General features: G+C 33.9%; 1 protein-coding gene across 1 annotated transcript in view; it reads left to right on the forward strand.

The window, feature by feature from the left end:
- The window catches only part of CFAP47 (cilia and flagella associated protein 47), a 469679-nt gene that overhangs the window by 166200 nt on the left and 282313 nt on the right, over positions 1 to 21166 (forward strand). Inside the window, exons 31-33 of the mRNA XM_019019001.4 lie at positions 12882 to 12963; positions 13840 to 13968; positions 18572 to 18764. Coding sequence (XP_018874546.3) covers positions 12882 to 12963; positions 13840 to 13968; positions 18572 to 18764 — 404 coding nt within the window. The remainder of the gene's footprint in view (positions 1 to 12881; positions 12964 to 13839; positions 13969 to 18571; positions 18765 to 21166) is intronic.

Consider the following 21166-nt stretch of genomic DNA (forward strand, 5'->3'; position numbering starts at 1 on the left):
GTGATGCTGATATTTCTGATCCATTACCTTCATTTTGAAAATCCTGGTCTACAGCAAATACATAAATCCATTTAGCTAAAAAGGGATGAAACCAACAAGCTTTATTTCTCAGACTATTATTAGTATCATCTCAATTTAAGGGTACTATGGACTTTTAGTCTGCATAGGTAAAGTCTTTTAATATTAAAATAGTAGGCAGGCGAAAGGAATTTTAAATGGTTGATGCAAAAGATAGGAAAAATAATTGTCATAATATCTGTGTTCCTCTGCAAAGATTAAATGGCAAGTTGCCAAGAAATGGAAAAACAATGTACATTTACATTCTGAGAAGAGTACTGGTGAATTTACATTGCTTCTTTAGCCTGCGCTTGCAACATCCATGTACACTGAAACATCCCACATCCATAGGCAGTAATTTATTTAGCATCGAGTTGAACATGTTATTACTCCCTCTTCCATGCTCCTATACAATTAAAATGGCATTTATCACTTATAATTATTTATGTAATATGGTTAATATATTTTTAGATATATTATTGTGATTTTCTCTTTTGCTTCTTTGTTTATGGAATCTGCTCCATAGTTGTTCAGAGATGTTCATCTATCCTAGCAGGAATAGAGATGGAGGGCAAGAAGAATACTCTTATAGCAGGAATACAAATTAAAGATTTGACATTCAATTTTTTATTTCCAAATCAGGATTTTTGAGTCCCTAGTGATACTGTGTATTAAAACTTTGACATGTTACTTAAAATATTTTCTTTCATTTCTTAGGCTCTCAATATAATGGTAATAAGGCAAGACTGGCTTGGTTCCTTGTGGATTACAAGGTAGCTAGAAGTTTCTAAATCACTTAAGGTGACTGATCAAGATCCAGGCAGCTTGTCATGGCGGTTTCCATGTTGGGATGTTAGAGGGACGCCACTGGAGAGGCAGAAGAGTGGCAGTTGTCTGGCCCTGATGCCACAATAGGAATGACAAATATATGAGGACTAGGGAGTGGCTGAGTCAGTTATAGGAGACCTCTTGGTCCTTGACGGGCCTAAGGGCAGAGACAGAAGAGCCCCATCTCAGACATCAGCAGCATATGCCCACATGACACAGACATTTCAGGCGGAGAAGAGGCACAGCAAAAAAAGAACAAGTATCCAGAAATGCAATCACCGACCTTCATGTACAAATATAGGAGTCCCTCTCCCTGTCTCGTGTAAGCCCAAATCCAGCATGGATGATCCTAATTCTGAGAGTTCTTAATACAATTTGAGGAACCCTTCTATATAAAATAGCAAATGAAAAATATAAATATTAGATACATGGCTTTAGAAGGTAATCATGAAAGTAAAAAAACCTGAAGTTAAAACAGTATTTATTTGACAATGAGTCTACCTTTTCTCAGGTACCATCTGGCATGGATAGGTGGGGGTGAAATTTTGACTGTTAATCACAAATAACAGAATTTCTGTAAAGAGATTCTTTGGGTAGAAGACCTAAAGATACGTGGAGATGCAATTTTGCATTTTCTCTGTATCCTTCTGCACTCAATCTAAATGGGAGAATGAGAACCGTTATATCAGTTAAGGAAATAACACAGCTATGTGGAATTTTGTAAATCACTTTCAACTCCGCTGACTTATCCCTGAGTCAGTGAATCCAACAAATCTGTGAGCATCTTAAGGGCGGAAACCACATCTCATTCATCTGGAATTTCTAACACCCAGGATCACTGGGAGCATGGAATGGGGCCAATGTTCATTACATATTTATTTTTTAACATTTTCTTTCACAGAGATTTACCTTTTGAATTTGTGTGGTATAAGGAATAAAACATGGAAATTGCATCGCAGGACATTTATATAAGAATGAAGAAAATGCTGTGAAATATAAAAAGTGGTAAAAGAAAGGGTGAAAAATTTGCATTTCAGGAAGGAGAATGTAACAAATGAGAGGGTCAAGTTGGAGCAAACAACGTAGATTTTTTTTCTCAGAGTTCTGGATGCTAGAAGTCCAAGATCAAGGTATTGTCAAGGTTAGTTTCTTCCGAGGTTTCTCTGCTGGCAGATAAACTCTTCTTGCTGTATCCTCACGTGGTTTTTCCTCTGTGTACCCATTTCCCTGGTGTCTTTCTGTGTATTCAAATTTCATCTTCTTATAAAGACACAAGCCAAACTGGATTTGGTACCACTCTAATTACATCATTTTACATTAGTTATCTTTTTAAAGACCCTAACTCCAAATACAGTCACATTCTGAAGTCCTGAAATTTATGGTTTCAACATATGAACTTTGTGGAGGGGTATAATGTGTTATATTATGTATACCATAGCAATACCATATGTGTTATATTATGAAACAATATTCTGTAATTGGATGTTATATTTTATAATATATTTTGTATGGATATATTTGCAGTAATATATTTCTTGTCATTTGTGTCTGGTATGGACTGAATTGTGCCCCATCCCAAATTCATATGTTGAAACCCTAACCCCCAATGTGATTTTATTTGGAGATAAGGCCTTTAAGGATGTTATTAAGGTTAAATGTAGGGCCCTAATCCAATAGGATGGATGTCCTTTAAAGAAGAGGAAGAGATGCCAGATCTCTCTCTCTCTCTCTTCTCTCTCTCTCTCTCTCTCTCTCTCTCATTGTAGAGAAAATGTTATGTGAGTACACAGTGGGCAGATGGCCATCTACAAGCCAGGAAAAGAGGCCTCACCTAAAACCAAATTTTTGGCACCTTGATCTTGAACTTACAGCATCCAGAATGGTGAAAGAATAAATGTCTTGTTTGAGCCACTTATCCTGTGGTATTTTCTTATGGCAGCTTGAGCTTACCAATATCATATCTAACATCCTATGATACAATTTCACTTGTTTATAGTTATTATCATTTTATGATTAATTAATTTTCATTGAAAATAATAAAATTTTTAAAAATTTATAACTTGTGTAGTATAAAACTAAAACCGACACAGAATATCAACATCTTCTGCCGTACATTGTAACTAAAAAGTAGACCATCAGAAGAATATAAAGCTATTATAACTCTTATTTTTAAATTCCACTGTTTTTAAATAAATAGTTAATTCACCAAAATAAATACACTTAGAAAAAGCAACTCACATCCCCTTATATGTAAATTTAGTTCCACTTGTGATTTTCACTTTGATCGTTAAAAATTTTATATCCTGGGCTGGGTGCGGTGGCTCACGCGTATAATCCCAGCACTTTGGGAGGCCGAGGTGAGTGGATCACACAAGGTCAGGAGTTTGAGACCAGCCTGGCCAACATGGAGAAACCCCATCTCTACTAAAAACACAAAAAATTAGCTGAGCGCTGTGGTGGGCGCCAGTAATCCCAACTACTCGGGAGGCTGAGGCAGGAGAATCACTTGAACCCGGGAGGCGGAGGTTGCAGTGAGCCAAGATCGCACCACTGTACTCCAGCCTGGGCAACAAGAGCGAAACTCCATCTCAAAAAATAAAAAAAGGAAAAAAAGAAAATAAAAAATTAAAGTGTTATATCCTTCTCACTTATGCATGACCATTATAGTATCTTATTTAATGGAATTGCATCTAAGAATGAAAATATTTCAAAGAAACAATCCAAGAAGTAATCCTGGAAGGGTGCACTGAACTGGGTTGAAGGAACATGGCTTTTGAATCATGCAGATATAGGCTTATATTCCAACTCTTCTGTACTCCTGTGACCTTCCTTGCACAAGTTACTTCACCTGTTTTAGCTCTAAGTTCAATATGTAAAATTAAGGGTGATAATTCCATAACTAACTTGGTTGTTAGAAGAATTACATCAGGGGAATAACTAACGGATGCTAGGCTTAATATTGGAGTGGCAGAATAATCTCTACAACAAACCCCCATGATACAAGTTTGCCTATATAACAAACCTGCATATGTACTATTGAACTTAAAATTTAAATAAAAAAAGAATTAGAAATAATATAATGTGAATCACATGACATATAGTAGATTGTTATTGTTATTGTTGTTAAATGAAATGAATTATGGCCTAAGGCTTTCACCTGCTTAGGTATTTCCTTAAACTATTCCAATATAGTAACCACTAGTGACATACTGAAACTGATTCTTGTGATATCACTATCACTGAAATGGAATACTTATTTTAAAAATCCATTTTATGAGTAATAAATGTCTTGTTGACATAAAAATGTCAGAAAGCCAGTATTTATCAATTATAGCCTCACATTTATTAGACTGAATGGAAACTTTATTTAAATTTTAATAAGTTTATAACAGAAAGCACATAGCTTTTAATTTTACCACTTCCTACTTTTGGTCCTCAATAATTGATTCAATAAGGTAAGTGCTCTAATTCAATAAGTCCAAAACCTGAATACATTTTTTTCAGAAAGTTAGTTTTACTCTGAAAATATAATAAATATTAACTGTGAGCAAAAGAAGGAGGCTTACATACTTAAGTCAATCCTGATCGTATGTATATAATGGAAATCAAACAACTTTGTGACAGCATCATTAAACTCTATGGAACTTGCAATCGTTGTGTTATTCTTGTAGAATTCTTTTTGGCACAGCTCCCAGTAGTGTTGACATTAACATGGGTCATTTGTGTTATGACATTTTATGATGTGAGGATGCAGGTATGGAAGAATAATTTTGACATTAAAGCCACGCCATTCAGATTTATTTGCTCTTTATCTGCAAATACATGCCTATCAGGATATGTTGACTGTGATAAAATGACTTAACATTTAGAAAGTGACAGTATGGTTAATAAAATTGAGTCATTAATTCAAGATATGTGCATATGTTTCATCATGGAAATATATGTATTCAAATACAAAATAATCATAAATGTTATCAGCTTCCCCATTTAAATTTGATAATACAATAGGTGAGAACTTTTATACACGTGAAATATCTACCCTGCAATAAATGAGCAACTTATGTTTAGGGATTAAGCTAGGATTTTTTAAGAAACAAATTTTTTGAAGATTAAGTTTAGCATTTAATAACTAATTGCACCTAATTATGTTTTGATCCACCCAATGCGAACTTGGAAAAAATATTCAAATAAAAAACCTACTATGTAAAAGTTTAATGAAATCAATTGGGAAAGTCAACTCTTTATAAAACTACTGACAAGACGTAAAATCTTCTGATAAGACATAAAGGTAAATATTGTCTTATGTACTGATGAAGTTAGGCCTTGAGGTAGATTCAAAATGAAAAGCATAAAACAAGTCTTCATAACAGTCTCAGCCTTTAAAATGAAAAAAAAGCATTTTTCTTGTCCTCAGTTTTACCTAGGGTTTACTCTCTGGTGGACACTTTGGAATACTCAAATAAATAACATGTAGGCTCCCTCCTCAAGAAGCTCCCATTTTAGTGGTTCCCTGATATTTTCCTCCAGTTCTCAGTAACATTTGATTGAAGTGACCACTTACATACTGAAATTCTGTCTTGGCTTTGGGCACAAGAAAATATTCCAGTTTCTTCATATGCCTCTGAGTTGTATGTTTTGTTTTACTCTAGAGGATTTCAACTTAATGGAGACATCATCTCATTGCATTTCTACATAGGCTGTAGGTTGGCTAATCTTGCTGAGGAGTGGTGTTACGTAAATTTAGATCTTATTTAAATCTATACCAATTTGACTGTAATGAAGATTCACAGAAGTAATGTGCATGAGGACAGGAATTGTGTGAAAATCAAAAAGAAAGTTTTATGATTTATTTCCCAACAAAGGAACTTTATGTAGGCAGTATGATTTCTTCTACTAGCTTAGACTGACCCAGGGCCATGTCAAACTTAACTCTAGAACAGTGGACACTGCCTCCACCCAAGAAGAGTTCCCTTCCTCACTTCTATTTTCTCAGTCATCTGCACCATCTTCAAGGTTTGAGTTTTCAGAATCATCTTAAGCCTCCATTTTCCTTTTTCTTTTTCCAACTTCTCTGTAATCACAAGACTGCAAATTCTGAGGTTATTTCCAGAATTGAGAACTAGATGTAGGATTCTTTCCTATTAAATGTTTATTGGTGAGTGGTGTTCTAGGTTCACTAACTGAGTTAGACCTGAATATCTGAATCTCCATTAGGAAATATTTGCCACAAAATACTAGATTTCTACACAGTGGCTCTGATGGTGATGGATATTCATATGAAGAGTTTGGCTAAAATTATTTCAATGAATTTGACAATGAAAAAAGTATATATAAAAACATAAATGTGGTAAATTATATGCATATAAATATGTACATACATAGGCTTTAAAATGTATTAAATGATATAAATAAATATTTACTGCATCAAATATGCTACCACAAGAATATATAATCAGTCTGCAATTTTTGGATATTCTCTTTAGAATAAATAGATAATGAATTACCTTACATAAGCTTTCTATATTTAGGTATTTGTGGTTATAGGTACTCAATAAACATTGGATGACTAGTGATCTCTCTGTTAGATGTTTTATTGTATTCAAACATTTCCAGATGTTTTATTCAATTTTATAATATTATAACAGGAATAAAATGATTACTGCATTGACTACAAATCCAATTCATAAAACTTTGTGTTTTGTTACCATGTAGGGATTGATGTAGCTGATTATAGGTCTAAGTAAGTTCTTTCTCATTTATCAAGTTCTCTAAAGAAAACATCGTAGGCACATTTTAGAATTAAGGGAGGTTTTAAAAGTTAACTATATAACTTTTTTTTTTTTACTTTTTATTTTAAATTTTGGGGGTACATAGTATGTGCATGAGATATTTTGATACAGGCATGCAATGCATAATAATCTCATCATGGAAGATAGGGTATTAATCCCTTTATCCTTTGTGTTACAAATAATCTATGTATACTATTGTTATTTTAAAATGAAAAATTAAATTATTATTAACTAGAGTCACTCCGTTGTGTTATCCAATACTACACTTTATTCATTAATTATAATGATTTTTCATATCCATTAATTATCCCCACTTCCCCCTCACCCCCTGACTACCCTTCCCAGACTCTGGTAACTATCCTTCTCTTCTCTATCTCCATGTCTTCAATTGTTTTGATTTTTAGATCCCACAAATAATTGAGGACATCTGACTTTGGTCTTTCTGTGCTTGGCTTATTTCACTTAATATAATTACCTCCAGGTTAATACATGTTCTTGCAAATGACTGAATCTTTTTCTTTTTGATGGCTGAATAGTACTCCATTGTGTATTTGTATGACATTGTCTTTATCTATTCATCTGTTGATGGACCTACGGTGGCTTCCAAATCTTGGCTATTGTGAACAAACCTGCACAAATGTGGGAGTGAAGATTATCTCTTCAAAATATTGATTTCGTTTCTTTTGGCTATATACCCAGCAAGGGGATTGCTGGATTTTGAGGTAGCTCTGTGTTTAGTTTTCTGAAGAAACTCCAAACTTTTCTCTGGAATGGTTGTACTAATTTACATTACCACCACAGTGTACAAAGGCTCCCTTTTCTCTATATCCTCAGCAGCATTTGTTACTGCCTGTCTTTTAGATAAATGTCATTTTAACTGGGATGAGATGATATCTCTTTATACTTTTGATTTGCATTTATCTGATGATCAATGATGTTAAGTACATTTTCATGTGGCCATTTGCCATTTGTATGTTTTCTTTTGATAAATGCCTTTTCAAGTATTTTGCCCATTTAAAAAATGAAATGAGAAATAGAAAACTACAAAAATGAAAAAACAAAACAACAAATGGTGTGAGTTGATTGAAGGTAAAAAAAGAAACAAAATAAATATAAAAATTTTAAAAAGAAACAAATATTATGCCCATTTTAAAATTGGATTTTTAGATATTTTTCTACAGAGTTGTTTGAGCGCCTTATACATTCTGGTTATTAACCCTTGACAGATGGGTAGTATGCAAATATTTTGTCCCATTATAGGATTTGTCTATTTTCTTGGTTGATTGTTTCCTTTGCTGTGCAGAAGCCATGTATTCATTTATGCTTTAATTGCCTGTTCTTGTGGGGTATTACTCAAGAAATCTTTGCCCAGACCTGTATCGTTCAGAGTTTCTTTGAAGTTTTCTTGTAGTAGTTTCATAGTTTGAGGATATAGCTTTAAGCCTTTATTATATTTTGATTTTATTTTTGTATATGGTGGGAGACAGATGTCTAGTTTCATTCTTCTGCATGTGGATATGCAGTTTTCCCAGTACCATTTGTTGACAATACTGTCTTTTCCCCAGTGTATGTTCCTGGCACCTTTGTTGAAAATGAGTTCATTGTAGGCCTGTGCATTTGATTTTGGTTTCTGTATTCTGTTCCATTGGTCGATGTGTATGTTTTTAGACCAGTAACACGCTGTTTTGGTTACTATGGCTCTGTAGTATAATTTGAAATCAGGTAAAGTGATTCCTCCAGTTTTGTTCTTTTTGCTTAAGATAGCTTTGGCTATTCTGGGTCTTTTGTGGTTCCATATAAATGTAAGGATTTTGTTTCTCTTTCTGTATGGGATATCATTTGTATTTTGACAGAAATTGCATTGAATCTGTAAATTGCTTTGGGTAGCATAGACATCTTAATAATAATGATAATTCCAATTCATGAACATGGAATAGCTCTCCATTTTTTGGTGTCCTCTTCAACATATTTCATCAGTGATTTATGGTTTTCTTTATAGAGATATTTTACTTCTTTGGTTAAGTTAATTCCTTGGTACTTAATTTTATTTGTGGCTATTGTAAATGGGACTCCTGTTTTAAAATTTCTTGTTTCAGTTTCTTCACTGTTGGCATATAGAAATGCTATTGAATTTTGTATGTTGATTTTGTACCCTGCAACTTTACTGAATTTGTTTATTATTTCTAATAGGTTTTTTTGTGGAGTCTTTAGGTTTTTCTAAATATAAGATCATATCATTTGCAAACAAGGATAATTTGACTTTTTTATTCTAATTTGTATGCTCCTTATTTTTTATCTTGTCTGATTGCTCTAGCTGGGACTTCCTGTACTATGTTCAATGACAGTGATGAAAGTGGGCATCCTTGTTGTGTTGCAGATTTTACAGGAAAGGCTTTTAGTTTTTCCCCATTCAGTATGATACTAGCTGTGGGTCTGTCATATATGGATTTTATTCTTTTGAGGTATATTCCTTCCATATCCAGTTTTTTGAGAGTATTTTATCTTAAAGTGATGTTAAATTTTATCAAATACTTTTTCACTATTGGTTGAAATTATCATATGATTTTTGTCCTTTATTCTGTTGATGGATGTGTTCTACTTGATTGATTATATTACATACATTGCATACATTAAACCATTCTTGACTCAACAGGGATAAATCTCACCTGGTCATCATTAATGATCTTTTTACTGTATTGCTGAATTTGGTTTGCTAATATTTTGTTGAGGATTTCTGCATCAATATTCATCAGGGATATTGGACTGTAGCATTCCTTTTTTATATTTCTTTACTTTCAGCATTAGGGTAATAGTGGCCTCATATAATGATTTTGGAAGCATTCCCTCCTCCTCTATTTTATAAAATAGTTTGAGTAGGGTTGGTATTAGTTCTTCTTTAAATATTTGGTAGAATTCAGCAGTAACGCCATTTGGTCCTGGGCTTTTCTTTATTGGGTGACTCTTTCTTACGGTTGTGATCTTGTTATTTGTTATTGGTCTGTTCAGGTTTTGAGTTTCTTCCTGTTACAGTCTTGGTCAGCTGTATGTGTCTAGGACTTTGTCCATTTCTTCTAGATTTTCCAATTTATAGGTCATCGTAGCTACTTGTGATCATTTGAATTTCTGCAGTATCAGTTGTAATGCCTTCTTTATCACCTCTGATTTTATTTATTGTATCTTCTTTCTTTTTTAGTCTGGCTAAAGGTTTGTCAACTTTGTTTATCTTGTCAAAAAAGCAACCTTTGTTTTATTGATTTATTTATTTCAATTTCATGTATTTCTGCTCTGATGTTGATCATTTCTTTTCTTCTATTACTTTGAGATTTCGCTTGCTCTTGCTTTTCTCTTTCCTTAAGATGGAACATTAGGTTGTTGGTGTGAAGATTTTCTTCTTTTTGAAGTATGTACTTACAGCTATAAACTTCTCTCTTAGTACTGCTTTTGGTATATTTGATAGGTTTTAATATGTTGTGTTTCCAATATCATTTATCCCAAGAATTTTTTCAATTTCCTTAATTTATTCATTGAACCACTGGTCACTCAGGATCACATTTTTAAGTTTTCACATATTTGTATAGTTTCCAAATACCTCTTGTTATTTCTGGTTTTCTTCCATTGTAGTCAGAAGATGCTTGATATAATTTTAAATTTGGAATGTTTTAAGACTTGTTTTGTGACCTAACATGTGGTCTGTCCTTCAGAATGATCCATGTGCTGAGGAAAACAATAGGTATTCCGTAGCCATTAGATGAAAACTTTTGGAAATATCTATTAGATCCATTAGGTCTATAGTGCAGATGAAGTCTGATGTTTTTTTCATTTTCTGTGTGGAATATCTATCGAATGCTGAAAGTGGGGTTGAACTCTCCAGATATTATTATCTATTGGCCTATCTCGCTCTTTATTTCTAATATTTGCTTTATATATCTGAGTGTTACAGTGTTTAGTGCAAATATATTTACAATTGTTATATCCTCTTGCTTAATTGACCCTTTTATCATTATATAATGACCTTCTTTGTTTCTTCTTATAGTTTTTGTATTGAAATCTACTTTTTTTTGATACAAGTATAGCTACTCCTGCTTTTTTTTTTATTTCCATTAGCATGGGGTATCTTTTTCCATCCGTGTATGTTCAGTCTATGTGCATCTTTATAGGTGAAGTGTGTTTCTTGTGGCAACAGATCATGGGATCTTTGTTCATCCATTCAACCACTCTATATATTTTGATTTAATACTTTAGTCCATTTACATTCAATGCTATTATTGATAAGTAAGGATTTACTTCTGCCTTTTTAAAATTTCTTTTCTCATTGTCTCCTCTTTCTTTCTTTTCTTCCTGTTTAAGTTTAATGAGATGATTTTCTCTGGTAATGTGATTTTGCTTCTTGCTTTTTATTTTTTGTGTATCTGTCATATGTTTTGTGGTTTGTGGTTACCATGAGGCTTGCAAATAGTATCTTATAACCCATTATTTTAAGCTGATAACAACTTAACACAGTTTGCATAAACAAGCAAACAAAAAAGAAACAAGCGAAAAGAAAACTAATAAAGACTCTACACCTTAACTTCAACCCCTCGCTTTTTAACTTTTGTTGTTTCTATTTATATCATATTGTACTCTATGGCTTTGTAGTTATTATTTTTGATTGATTGATTACTTAGTCTTTCTATTTAATATAAGAGTAGTTTACACACCACAGTTACAGTGTTGTAATAATCTGTGGGTTTTTTTGTGTACTTACTATTGCCTTTGAGTTTTGTACCTTCAGATAATTACTTATGGTTTATTATTGTCTTTTTCCTTCTGTTTGAAGTATTCCTGTTGGCATGTCTTGTGTTGATGAAATCTCTCAACTACTGTTAGGGGTCTAGTAAAGTCTTTATTACTTTTTCATATTTGAAGGATAATTTTACTAGATATTCTCTTTTAGTGTAAAAGTGTTTTTTGTTTTTTTTTTTTTCTTCAGCAATTTAAATATGTCATACCACTCTCTCCTGGCCTGTAATGTTTCCACTAAAAAGTCTACTGCCAGACATATCGGAGGTCCATTATATGTTATTTATTTCTTTTCTCTTGCTGCCTTTAGGATCATTTCTTAAAATTTTTGATATTTGGGAGATTGGTTATTTAATGTGTTGAGGTAGCCTGCTTTGGGAGTTTTATTATTAAATGCCTTGAGGTAGTCTTCTGTGGGTTAACTCTGCTTGGTGTTCTAACATTCATTCGGATATTGGATATTTGGATATTGATTTGGGATATTGATATATTTCTCTAGGTTTGGGAAGTTCTCTGCTATTATCTTTTGAATAAACTCTTTTCCCCCAGCTCTTTCTCTACCTCCTCTGTAAGGCCAGTAACTCTTAGGTTTGCCCTTTTGGGGCCATCCTCTAGATCATGTAGGTGTGCCTCATTGTTTTTATTCTTTCTTTTTTTATGTCCTCTATCTATTTTTAAATAGCCTGTCTTCAAGCTCACTTTTTCTTCTGCTTAATCAATTTTGCTATTAAAAGACTGATGCATTCGTTAGTATGCCAATTACATTTTTCAACTCCAGAATTACTACTTGATTTTTTTAAATTATTTTAATCTGTTTGTTAAACTTATCTGATAGAATTCTGAATTCCTTCTCCACGTTATGTTGAATTTCTTTGAGTTTCCTCAACACACCTATTTTGAATTCTCTCTCTGAAAGGTCACATATCTCTGTTTGTCCAGGAATGGTCCTTGGTGCCTTATTTATTTGGTGAGCTCATGTTTTCCTGTATCATCTTGATTCTTGGAAATATGTATCTGTATTCGGGCATTGAAGAGTTACAATTAGCTGGTGGCAAAGCCAGCCAGGCCTATATCTTTCCTTTAAGGCTTAGAGTTCCCCCAGACCCCAGGTGGGTCCAGAGGTGCTGTTCAGAGCAACGGACTAGAGTTAAAAAAACCTAGAATTCCACCTGTTGTTATATTGTACTGTGGCTGAGCTGGCACTCAAACCATAGGACACTTTCTTTTCACTCTTCCCTCCCCTTTCCAAAGGCAGAGAAGCTTCACCCAGTGGCCACTGCCACCTCTGGCTAATTATATAACTTTTAAATTTGAAAAATAAAATCTAGCATATATACAAATGTGACTTGAAGTATTTAATTGATGGTCAATGCAAATCATATATAGAACATGTATATTATAATTTGAGTTTTTCTTTTTTAATTTTAGTGCTCAAGGAGGATGTATTTCCCATGTCCTGCCAGAATTTTTGCTTGAACCAGAAGATTATAAGAGGTGGATTGAAATTATGGTAAGAAAATATAATTTCTTGGAACAAACCACACAGTTATTATTGTATGTACTGGTATTTGGTGTATGTTAGAATATTCTACTTCAGACTGTTGAGTTTTATATGCAAAATATTATTAGGATCATAATTTTTGGATAACCCATATGTTTTTGTACATTTGTCTAAAAATCTCTATGGAGTTCCTATGCAAAAAATGATTACATGGCTTTCTTAAATATATATATAATTCCTACTTTGGAGAATTTATAAATGAAGAATAAGGTGGGGTTATGTAAATTTTATTCTTAAACTTTTAGAATATATATTTTCCAAATAAAGTACTGGTTTTATTTCACCACCATGTGCCACTTTTCTTCTTTGTTTTCAGGGGAAAATAGAAATGAAGCAAGAAATATATAGTTTTGTCATAATATATAGTTTACTTTGTGGTAACCTACTGAGAGGGGAGTGGTCTTTGAGGAGTCTGCAGGCTTTGAGGCAACTATGGTTGTAGGACTCTCACTATGCTTGCCATGTGACATGAGTAGAGAACCAGGTGCCTGCCTGTTCTTTGGCACTATGCTGAGGTCCTGTTGCCTTATCCAAAGGGTGTGATTCTTTCTTGGCTCAGCAATCAGAAGAACTTCGTGTCGTGTTCGGCCACTTATTCTGCAGAGTGATTTAGTAGGTGCATTGAATGAATAAATGTACGATCTAAATAAGAGACTGTGTGCTCCATAAAGTTACCTGTGTTGATATCTTCTATTATTGGCACATTGCAAATTAGAGCTCTTGATTAAAGTATAGAAAAGGCATCCACATGTTTTGAAAAAAAAAACTCATATGCTAAATTTGCCTTAAATTTTAATTAATGTTGTACTATTTTATTTCTTAAAGTCTTCCACTAATACGATGCCTGTGAGTTCCTGTACACCTAAGAAAAAATGTTCTATTGTTATAGAAATGTCTAAATTTGAAGCCTGGAGTAAACGGGCATGGACAGATGTATTTCTACAGATATACAAGGTAACATTTCCATTATTGTTCGCTGCTTCTCTGTTGATTAATATGAATCATATGTTAATTAAAGTATAGACAATGCTGCTATGAAAGATTCAAAAACACAGTGCCTTAAATGAGAGATTTTTTTTTATTGCTTTCTCATGGAACTGCTGAAATGTGAGAGGGTCAAAGCTTCTGGAATATCTCTTTCCTCCTCAGTACTAGGCTTTCATTTATGGGTCTGATTTCTCTGAAGAAGGAAGAGCAGGTAAAGGAGTACTGGAGGCAAGGAGTTACCTTTTAAGGATGTGACCTGTGAAATATGTCTTTTTCATTTCAGATTTCATTAGGCAGAATTCAGTTATACAGTCACATCTAACTGCAAAAAAAAGTTGAGAAATACAGTCTCTAGAATGAGTAGCTACAGGAATATTCTAGTACTAAAAGGGAGAATTAAAGAATGAGTACTCGTGAAAATTATTGTCTCCATATCTAATACACAGTAGTCTCTTGCTGTAAAACTATATTCACTAAGATTCATACAACTATAGGCAAAAGGTTTTTATGAGATTCTCGAACTTACTTCCTGCCAAATTGCATTTGTGGGTAGATTAACATAGCGTAAATTATACCTCTATACTCTATACCCTTATTGCATAAACAAGTCCTGGTTTCAGTGCTTGAATAATTCCCTAGGTTTTCAAATATAGCACTATAGGTCTTGTCCACTGGGACCAATGGAGGCTTTTGTTCTGTCTTCACACCTTGCAACCCCAGACGGGTGAGCTGTAGGACTGAGAGTTAGAACAAGGGAGGAATTGAATAGAATCAGGAATTAGTGACTCAAAGGAAAGGGCAAAATTAAGAGCTGAATAGTGAGTAGTATGTGTAAGACTCTGTCAATAAATTTTTTAATATTAAATCCTCACAACTGAAATCCTCAATTTAGCAATGAAGAAACTGAGTGTCACAGGCACACATTCTTTCTTTCAAGATCACATGAATTTGACCATATGCAACAATTTGATGCAGGTAGTGCTTATTTCTTCCATGTTGTTCTCTGCTGGGGCCCAGGAGTCCAGGGCCCTCATGTTGCCCCCTGGCAGTCTGAAGTCTCCTTTGGAGTCAGCCACCCAGATCACCCTCTGGAGAGTTCCTTCTTCTGCATGATTCCTGACTTGCTCTTCCTGTGCTTCTCTTTTTCACCATCAACCTGAACTATCTTTCTTGCTGAATGTAAGAAGAGAATTCTTGTGCAAAAATTCATTTCATTGGTGACTGGTTGTTAATGCTGGAAATATGATCCTTTGCACTGTTAGTCATATAGGGCCTACTCTGCTTCACCAGAAGCATGGTCTTGGGTTTGGTTTGATAATCAAAACTGTGAAATACAGTAGATTTTACACAGCAACATGTTAACTTAGTTTTAAGGAAGTACAAAAGATAGTTATAACACAGAATGCACACCAACAGCGAAGCCAAGAGCTGTGACTCAAAGCATAGCTTCCAGTGTCCCACTCACTTCACACTCACGTCAGAAATGGTTACAAGAAGTGGAATATGGTGGGCAAGGACCATTTCAATACAGGAAAGCCTTCAAGTCTGAGAAATCTTTTCAGTTTTCTAGTCATGCAGCACCCTCAGAGTAATGAGCAATTTCTCATTACTCAATACAAAACACTGACAATGAGGTATGAGTGCTTGATCTGGTACACTATCCTCATCTGGATTCTCAAGTAACTTGGATGTCCTATAAATGTATTGCTATACATTTCTTTAGTTAAGGGGGTTTAAAGAGACTCCAAATAAGTGTTAAACCATCAGGCATCTCTAAATCTAAAGGAAAGATCATACATAAACTGACAATTGATTCTTTTCTTTGGGTCAACATAAGCCTAGTCAAGATGATTCTTCAGAACAAATCCAAATATCTCATTAGTCTCAAAAATACAGAGATTTTTATGGACAAGTAAAAATGAACATTATGTTTTCTAAGCCAGTGGGTTAAAAGAACACATAATTTAAAAAGTTGTCGTTAATAAACAATAAGCCAAATATAATAGCAAAGTTCATGTGAACCTGAAAGTGCATATGATAGGGGTGGGATAGCGCTCAATATATGTAAATGTATACTATTAGTAGTAGTTTTGTCATTGTTGTTCTGAAGTCTTTTAAATGTCCCATAGTGACATAGTGGGATAGCCCAGGACTATGTTCTATTTTGTGGCCAATGTATTGACTTTAAAGGGTGCTATTACATTTCTTGAATCAAATCTTTAACAAAAATGAAAGATAATTCGAAACAATGTTTTCTGAGGGCATGAAAGAATTTCCTGAGTATGGATCACGAAATATGATTTACCCAAATTTCATCTTAGCTGGCACGGCTCACAGCACATTCTTGCCTCTGTAATTCTTACTCCATTCCTTCAACTCATGCTTGGTGTGGTTTGCATGTTAACGGATAAATAGTAACACGTATTGCCCCAGGTGTATTTGGATTTGCAAGTGATGGAGTCTTGGACTTTGCATACATTTTAATTCTTCATTTTATTTTTCTAGCAATTTATTTTCAGAGTATTTTACAAAACTATCATTCTGTGGTAAAGAGAAAATTAATAAATTTTTTTTTACCACCGATAATTTCAGAAACACTGCTGTAGAATTAAGCACTCAGTGTAATGGCTCTTCCAATACTAAAGGTTACAACCATGCTCCATATGGGTCCATCATTAAATCTGTATTCTTAGTCAAGGGTCACTTGCAGATCTTGTCTTATTTGCAGAGTAGAAGTGACAGATGACAGATGAATCCTGAGCCAGTTCAGGTCATTAGTCCCAAACATATATCTCATCAGCTGTACTCAAGTAATTTATCATTTGGTATTTCCCAGAAATAAACAGAAATTGATGGGGGTCCTTTTCAAAGGCTTTAAATTGCATTTTTATAATACATGAGATTTGAAATGTAGGACTTCTAGACCACAAAACTGCCAGAATGAAAGAAGGCAGTTCCATTAAACATCTATACAAAATGCTAAAATGATGCAATTCACATATGCTAGATAAATTGCTAACATTCAGAAATGGATTTTTTTAAATCAAATTTTGAAGTACTTCTTGTAGTGGTAAACAAAAAAACAGTTTTGGATGCTCATAGGTATTTTAACAATCTGTATACTGTAGTTATTTGAAACACTGTATGGCATAAATATGCACTACTTAGAAAAAGAGCACTTTTTCAGTTACTATTCACATGTACTTGACTGTAAGAGTACTTGTCTTAAGTTAGATTCCCCTAAAAGCAGACACTGAGACAAGTATTTGAGTGCAAATCGTTTATTTCAGAAGTGCTCCCAAGAAGCATCAGTAGTAGAGTAGGGAATTAAAGCAGATAATATAATGAAGTCAGTAACAGTTGTGGTTTCAATCAGGTTTCGCTGTGGGCAACTGAAGCTCAGTGCCACTGGGGACCAATAGGATACATTTTAGAACATGTCTCAGACTTATCTCAACTGACTAGTGAGGAATCTGGAGTAATTAACTACCAATTCCCTGACCATCTTTGGTAAGGGGCCGTTGCTGGGGTCATTATCTTCTGGCGCTCCTACCTTGCCCTCTGTGAGCTGAGTGTGCTCTCATATGCCAGAAAAAAAAAAATCCCTCAAGCAGAGACTTACAGGTTTTCACAATAAGCAAGCTTCAGAATGTAAAGGTGGAACTAAGGAGATATGAGCAGGGTATCAAGAGTATCTTTATAGCACATATGACTCAAATTGTTGTATTCATACCCATACCATTGGAAAACCATCTATTAAAGGTTTGGGATAAATCAAGGAGCTGAGCTTACACTGTGTACTTTAATGTGAACCAATGCTCCATTCAGAAACTCTTGAGATATATATAGTGAGGTAGCAGATCACAAGCTGTTCATCTCATCTAGAACTTGTAGACAATGGTTAGTAGAGTGTTACTTTGAGTAGCTCTGTACTATAGTACTTTACTGACAGATAGAGTTCTTTACTTCATCTTAATATCGCTAAAATTATTTTTAAATCCAGTTGCATTGCTACCTAATAAAACATGTGGTGTACATGTAGTGAATGGTGATATGATGTGAATATACCACACTTTAAGTTATAGGGTAACAATATGTCAAATGACAAATTTTGTACACTTTTATCATCTTAAAACAGACCTCTTAAATAAATGTAAGAAAATAATTTTTGACTTGTTAACTTATTTACTTTTACTTTGGCTTTTCTAAGCTGCATGAGCTGGTAGGGAAATAAGAAAGGCATCTTACATCCTTGTGTTTTAAATGAATTTACATCCTAACAGAAATGTTCTTAAATGCAGTTATGTTTTAAATGTACAATAAGCCTCTTGTAAATTATACAGTGTAGTTCCTTAAGACTAAATACCACAGAAGCAAAAAGTTGTCAATTTAAAATGAGCATTATTGGGACACATCTGTTCTACTCTTTTACTTCTGATTGAATCCATTTAACCAGAAAATACTAGTGCCCTCTTTAATCTCCTGTCATGTTTTTTAAAATTTTCTCTTCAAATATTAATTTGCTATTTTTCCATTTGCATCTAATAAAAGTTATCTCTCCCAATTTCAGGTTTTGGTTCTATCCCGTGTAGTACCATACTGCAGCAATAATATGCCCCCCATATGTGTGCAAAATACACCAAAAGTCAATCCTTGTTTTGCATCCAGCAACATATATTCTGATTCTGAAAGAATTTTGCTTAGTTGGATGAACATAAATTATGAGAATACTCGACATGTGATATGGAAAAACTGTCACAAAGGTGAGAAGTGATATTTTTCTTTAAACAAATTATTGCAAATTGTAGTGTGATGATGGAGAAGGAGCCATGGATACACAATTGACTCAGAATCCATGGATTCTAGACCCCTCTCCAACATTTACTTTCTGTTCTACAAAAATGATGCCTCCTTAACATCTTCAAGATATGTTTCCTCACATATAAAATGGAAATAATAAAAGGTGCTTCTTTAACTTATTTTGAAGAATAACTGATTTTAAAAGCATATGGAGGAACTCTAGAATGAAAGCATTAATCATTGCTGACATTTTCAACTGTATAGAGTATTAAATATATAGGTGACACTGCTCAAACTTAGTATATAACTAGTCGAGATCAAGTAAAATCTCCTAGAAAAAATCTCACGTGTCATATGAGGATCATGTTGGAAATCACTAAGAGTAATAATGCTTCATGAATTCTTTGGAGGGTAGGTCATATTAGGTATTTCACAATGAAATAAAGTCATTTCACATCCTTGTGTTTTAGATGAATTTACATTCTAACAGAACTGTCCTTAAAATGCAGTTTTTTTAACCGAGTCATAAGCCTCTTGTAAATTATACAGTGTGGTGCTGAGACATGTTGGTGTTCACAGATAGTACTAAGGACAGTGCGTACGGTCATTGTTCCTTTAGCTTCAATTCAACTCCTTTCTTCCAAGTACATACAAACCTGTTGTGTTCAAAGTAGACTGTTTTTTAACATGAAATAACTTTTTAATATCCAATATGCAGAATTTAATTCAAACTTTACAAGTAAGGGGAAGATTAAGAGTTCAGTTTAAAAATGAGACTTTGAATTATGATTGCCCTTAAATTGAAGGTGTTATTTTAGAAAACATTCAAGAAAACACCAAGATTGAAAAAGATATATTGACATGTTGGTATTTGAGAACAGCAAACATAGAATACTTTATTACCTTCTAATTGACATGCTGAAAATATCAAAATTTATATCTTATAAAAATATATTTGCCCCATTAAAATACAAAACAAAGTACAAATAAATAATGCTAAGGTGAACTACACAAAAACACATAAAAATTAGTTTGATTATTGCAGAGTAACACTTTGACCAGGGTGTCATAAAATATGTGCATATATTAAAAATTAACGTGTTAATTTGTTATAAAAGTATTATGGTTCTAATTTTACCAAAACAGTGGCCTATGCCAGTTAATTTCAAAGATTTTGCCACATTTTTCCCAAATAATATATTATAGACATTTACCTCCTTGCTGTTTTTTAGCACACTGAGTCCAATGCCTTTACAAAGCTTTTGTGCTTCCTGTTCCCTTTGACTAGACTATTATTTTACCAGATATCTTCATGGTTCCCTTTCTCATTTCATTCGAGTCATTGATTAAATGTCACCTTATCTGAGAAGGTTTATCAATATCTTCCCTAAAACAGGATATCCTTCAGTCCTACTCTTTCCTGCTCTATTTTTATTCTCAACAGCACTTTTTAAATATAAATGTAATTGTAAACATAAATGTATTTGTTTATCATCTGTCTCTTCCAGTAGAATGTGACCTTCTGAATAAATGAGACAAGATTGTTCTTTGACTAATTAGGAATGTGACCTTCTTAATTAGCCAAGGAACAATCTTGTCTCATTTATTCCCAGAGCCTAGAACTGTGCCTAACAAAATAACAGACACATACTGTCTTAGCTTTGTCCTGGTATAACAGAATACCATAGACTGGGTAATTTATAAAGATCAGAAATTTATCTTTCACAGATCTAAAGGCTGAGAAGTCCAAGATTAAGGTACTGGCAGGTTCTATGTCTGATAAGGGCTGCTGTCTGTTTCCAAGATGGTGCCTAGACGATGCACACTCCAAACAAGAGGAACACTGTGTCCTCACGTGGCAGAAGGCACAAAAGAGATAAACTCCCTCCATCAAAGAACAATGTATTATTCAGCAGTAAAATGAAGTGAGCTATCAAGGCATGAAAAGACATGGAGTAAACTTATAGATGTATTACTAGGTAAAAGGAGCCAATTTGAAAAGGCTACACACTGTGTGGTTTCAACTATATGACTTTCTGGAAAATGTAAAACCATAGAGACAGGAAAAAGATCAGTGGATACTAGGGGTTAGTGGGGAAGGAGTGATGAATAGGTAGAGTACACAGGACGTTTAAGGTAGTGAAACTACTCTGTTTGATACTATAATTATGAATACGTGTCATTATACATTTGTTAAAACCCATAGAATGTATAATATTAAGAGTGGGCCCTGATGTAAACTGTGAACTTTGGGTGATAATGGTTTGTTAATGTAGGTTCATCAGTTGTAATAAATGCACCACTGCAGTGCAAAAGATTGATAGTGGGGGAGGATTGTGTGTGTGTGGGGTAACTCTCTGTAACT

This window comes from Gorilla gorilla, chromosome X (assembly GCF_029281585.2).
Source record: "Gorilla gorilla gorilla isolate KB3781 chromosome X, NHGRI_mGorGor1-v2.1_pri, whole genome shotgun sequence".
Classification (NCBI taxonomy): domain Eukaryota; kingdom Metazoa; phylum Chordata; class Mammalia; order Primates; family Hominidae; genus Gorilla; species Gorilla gorilla.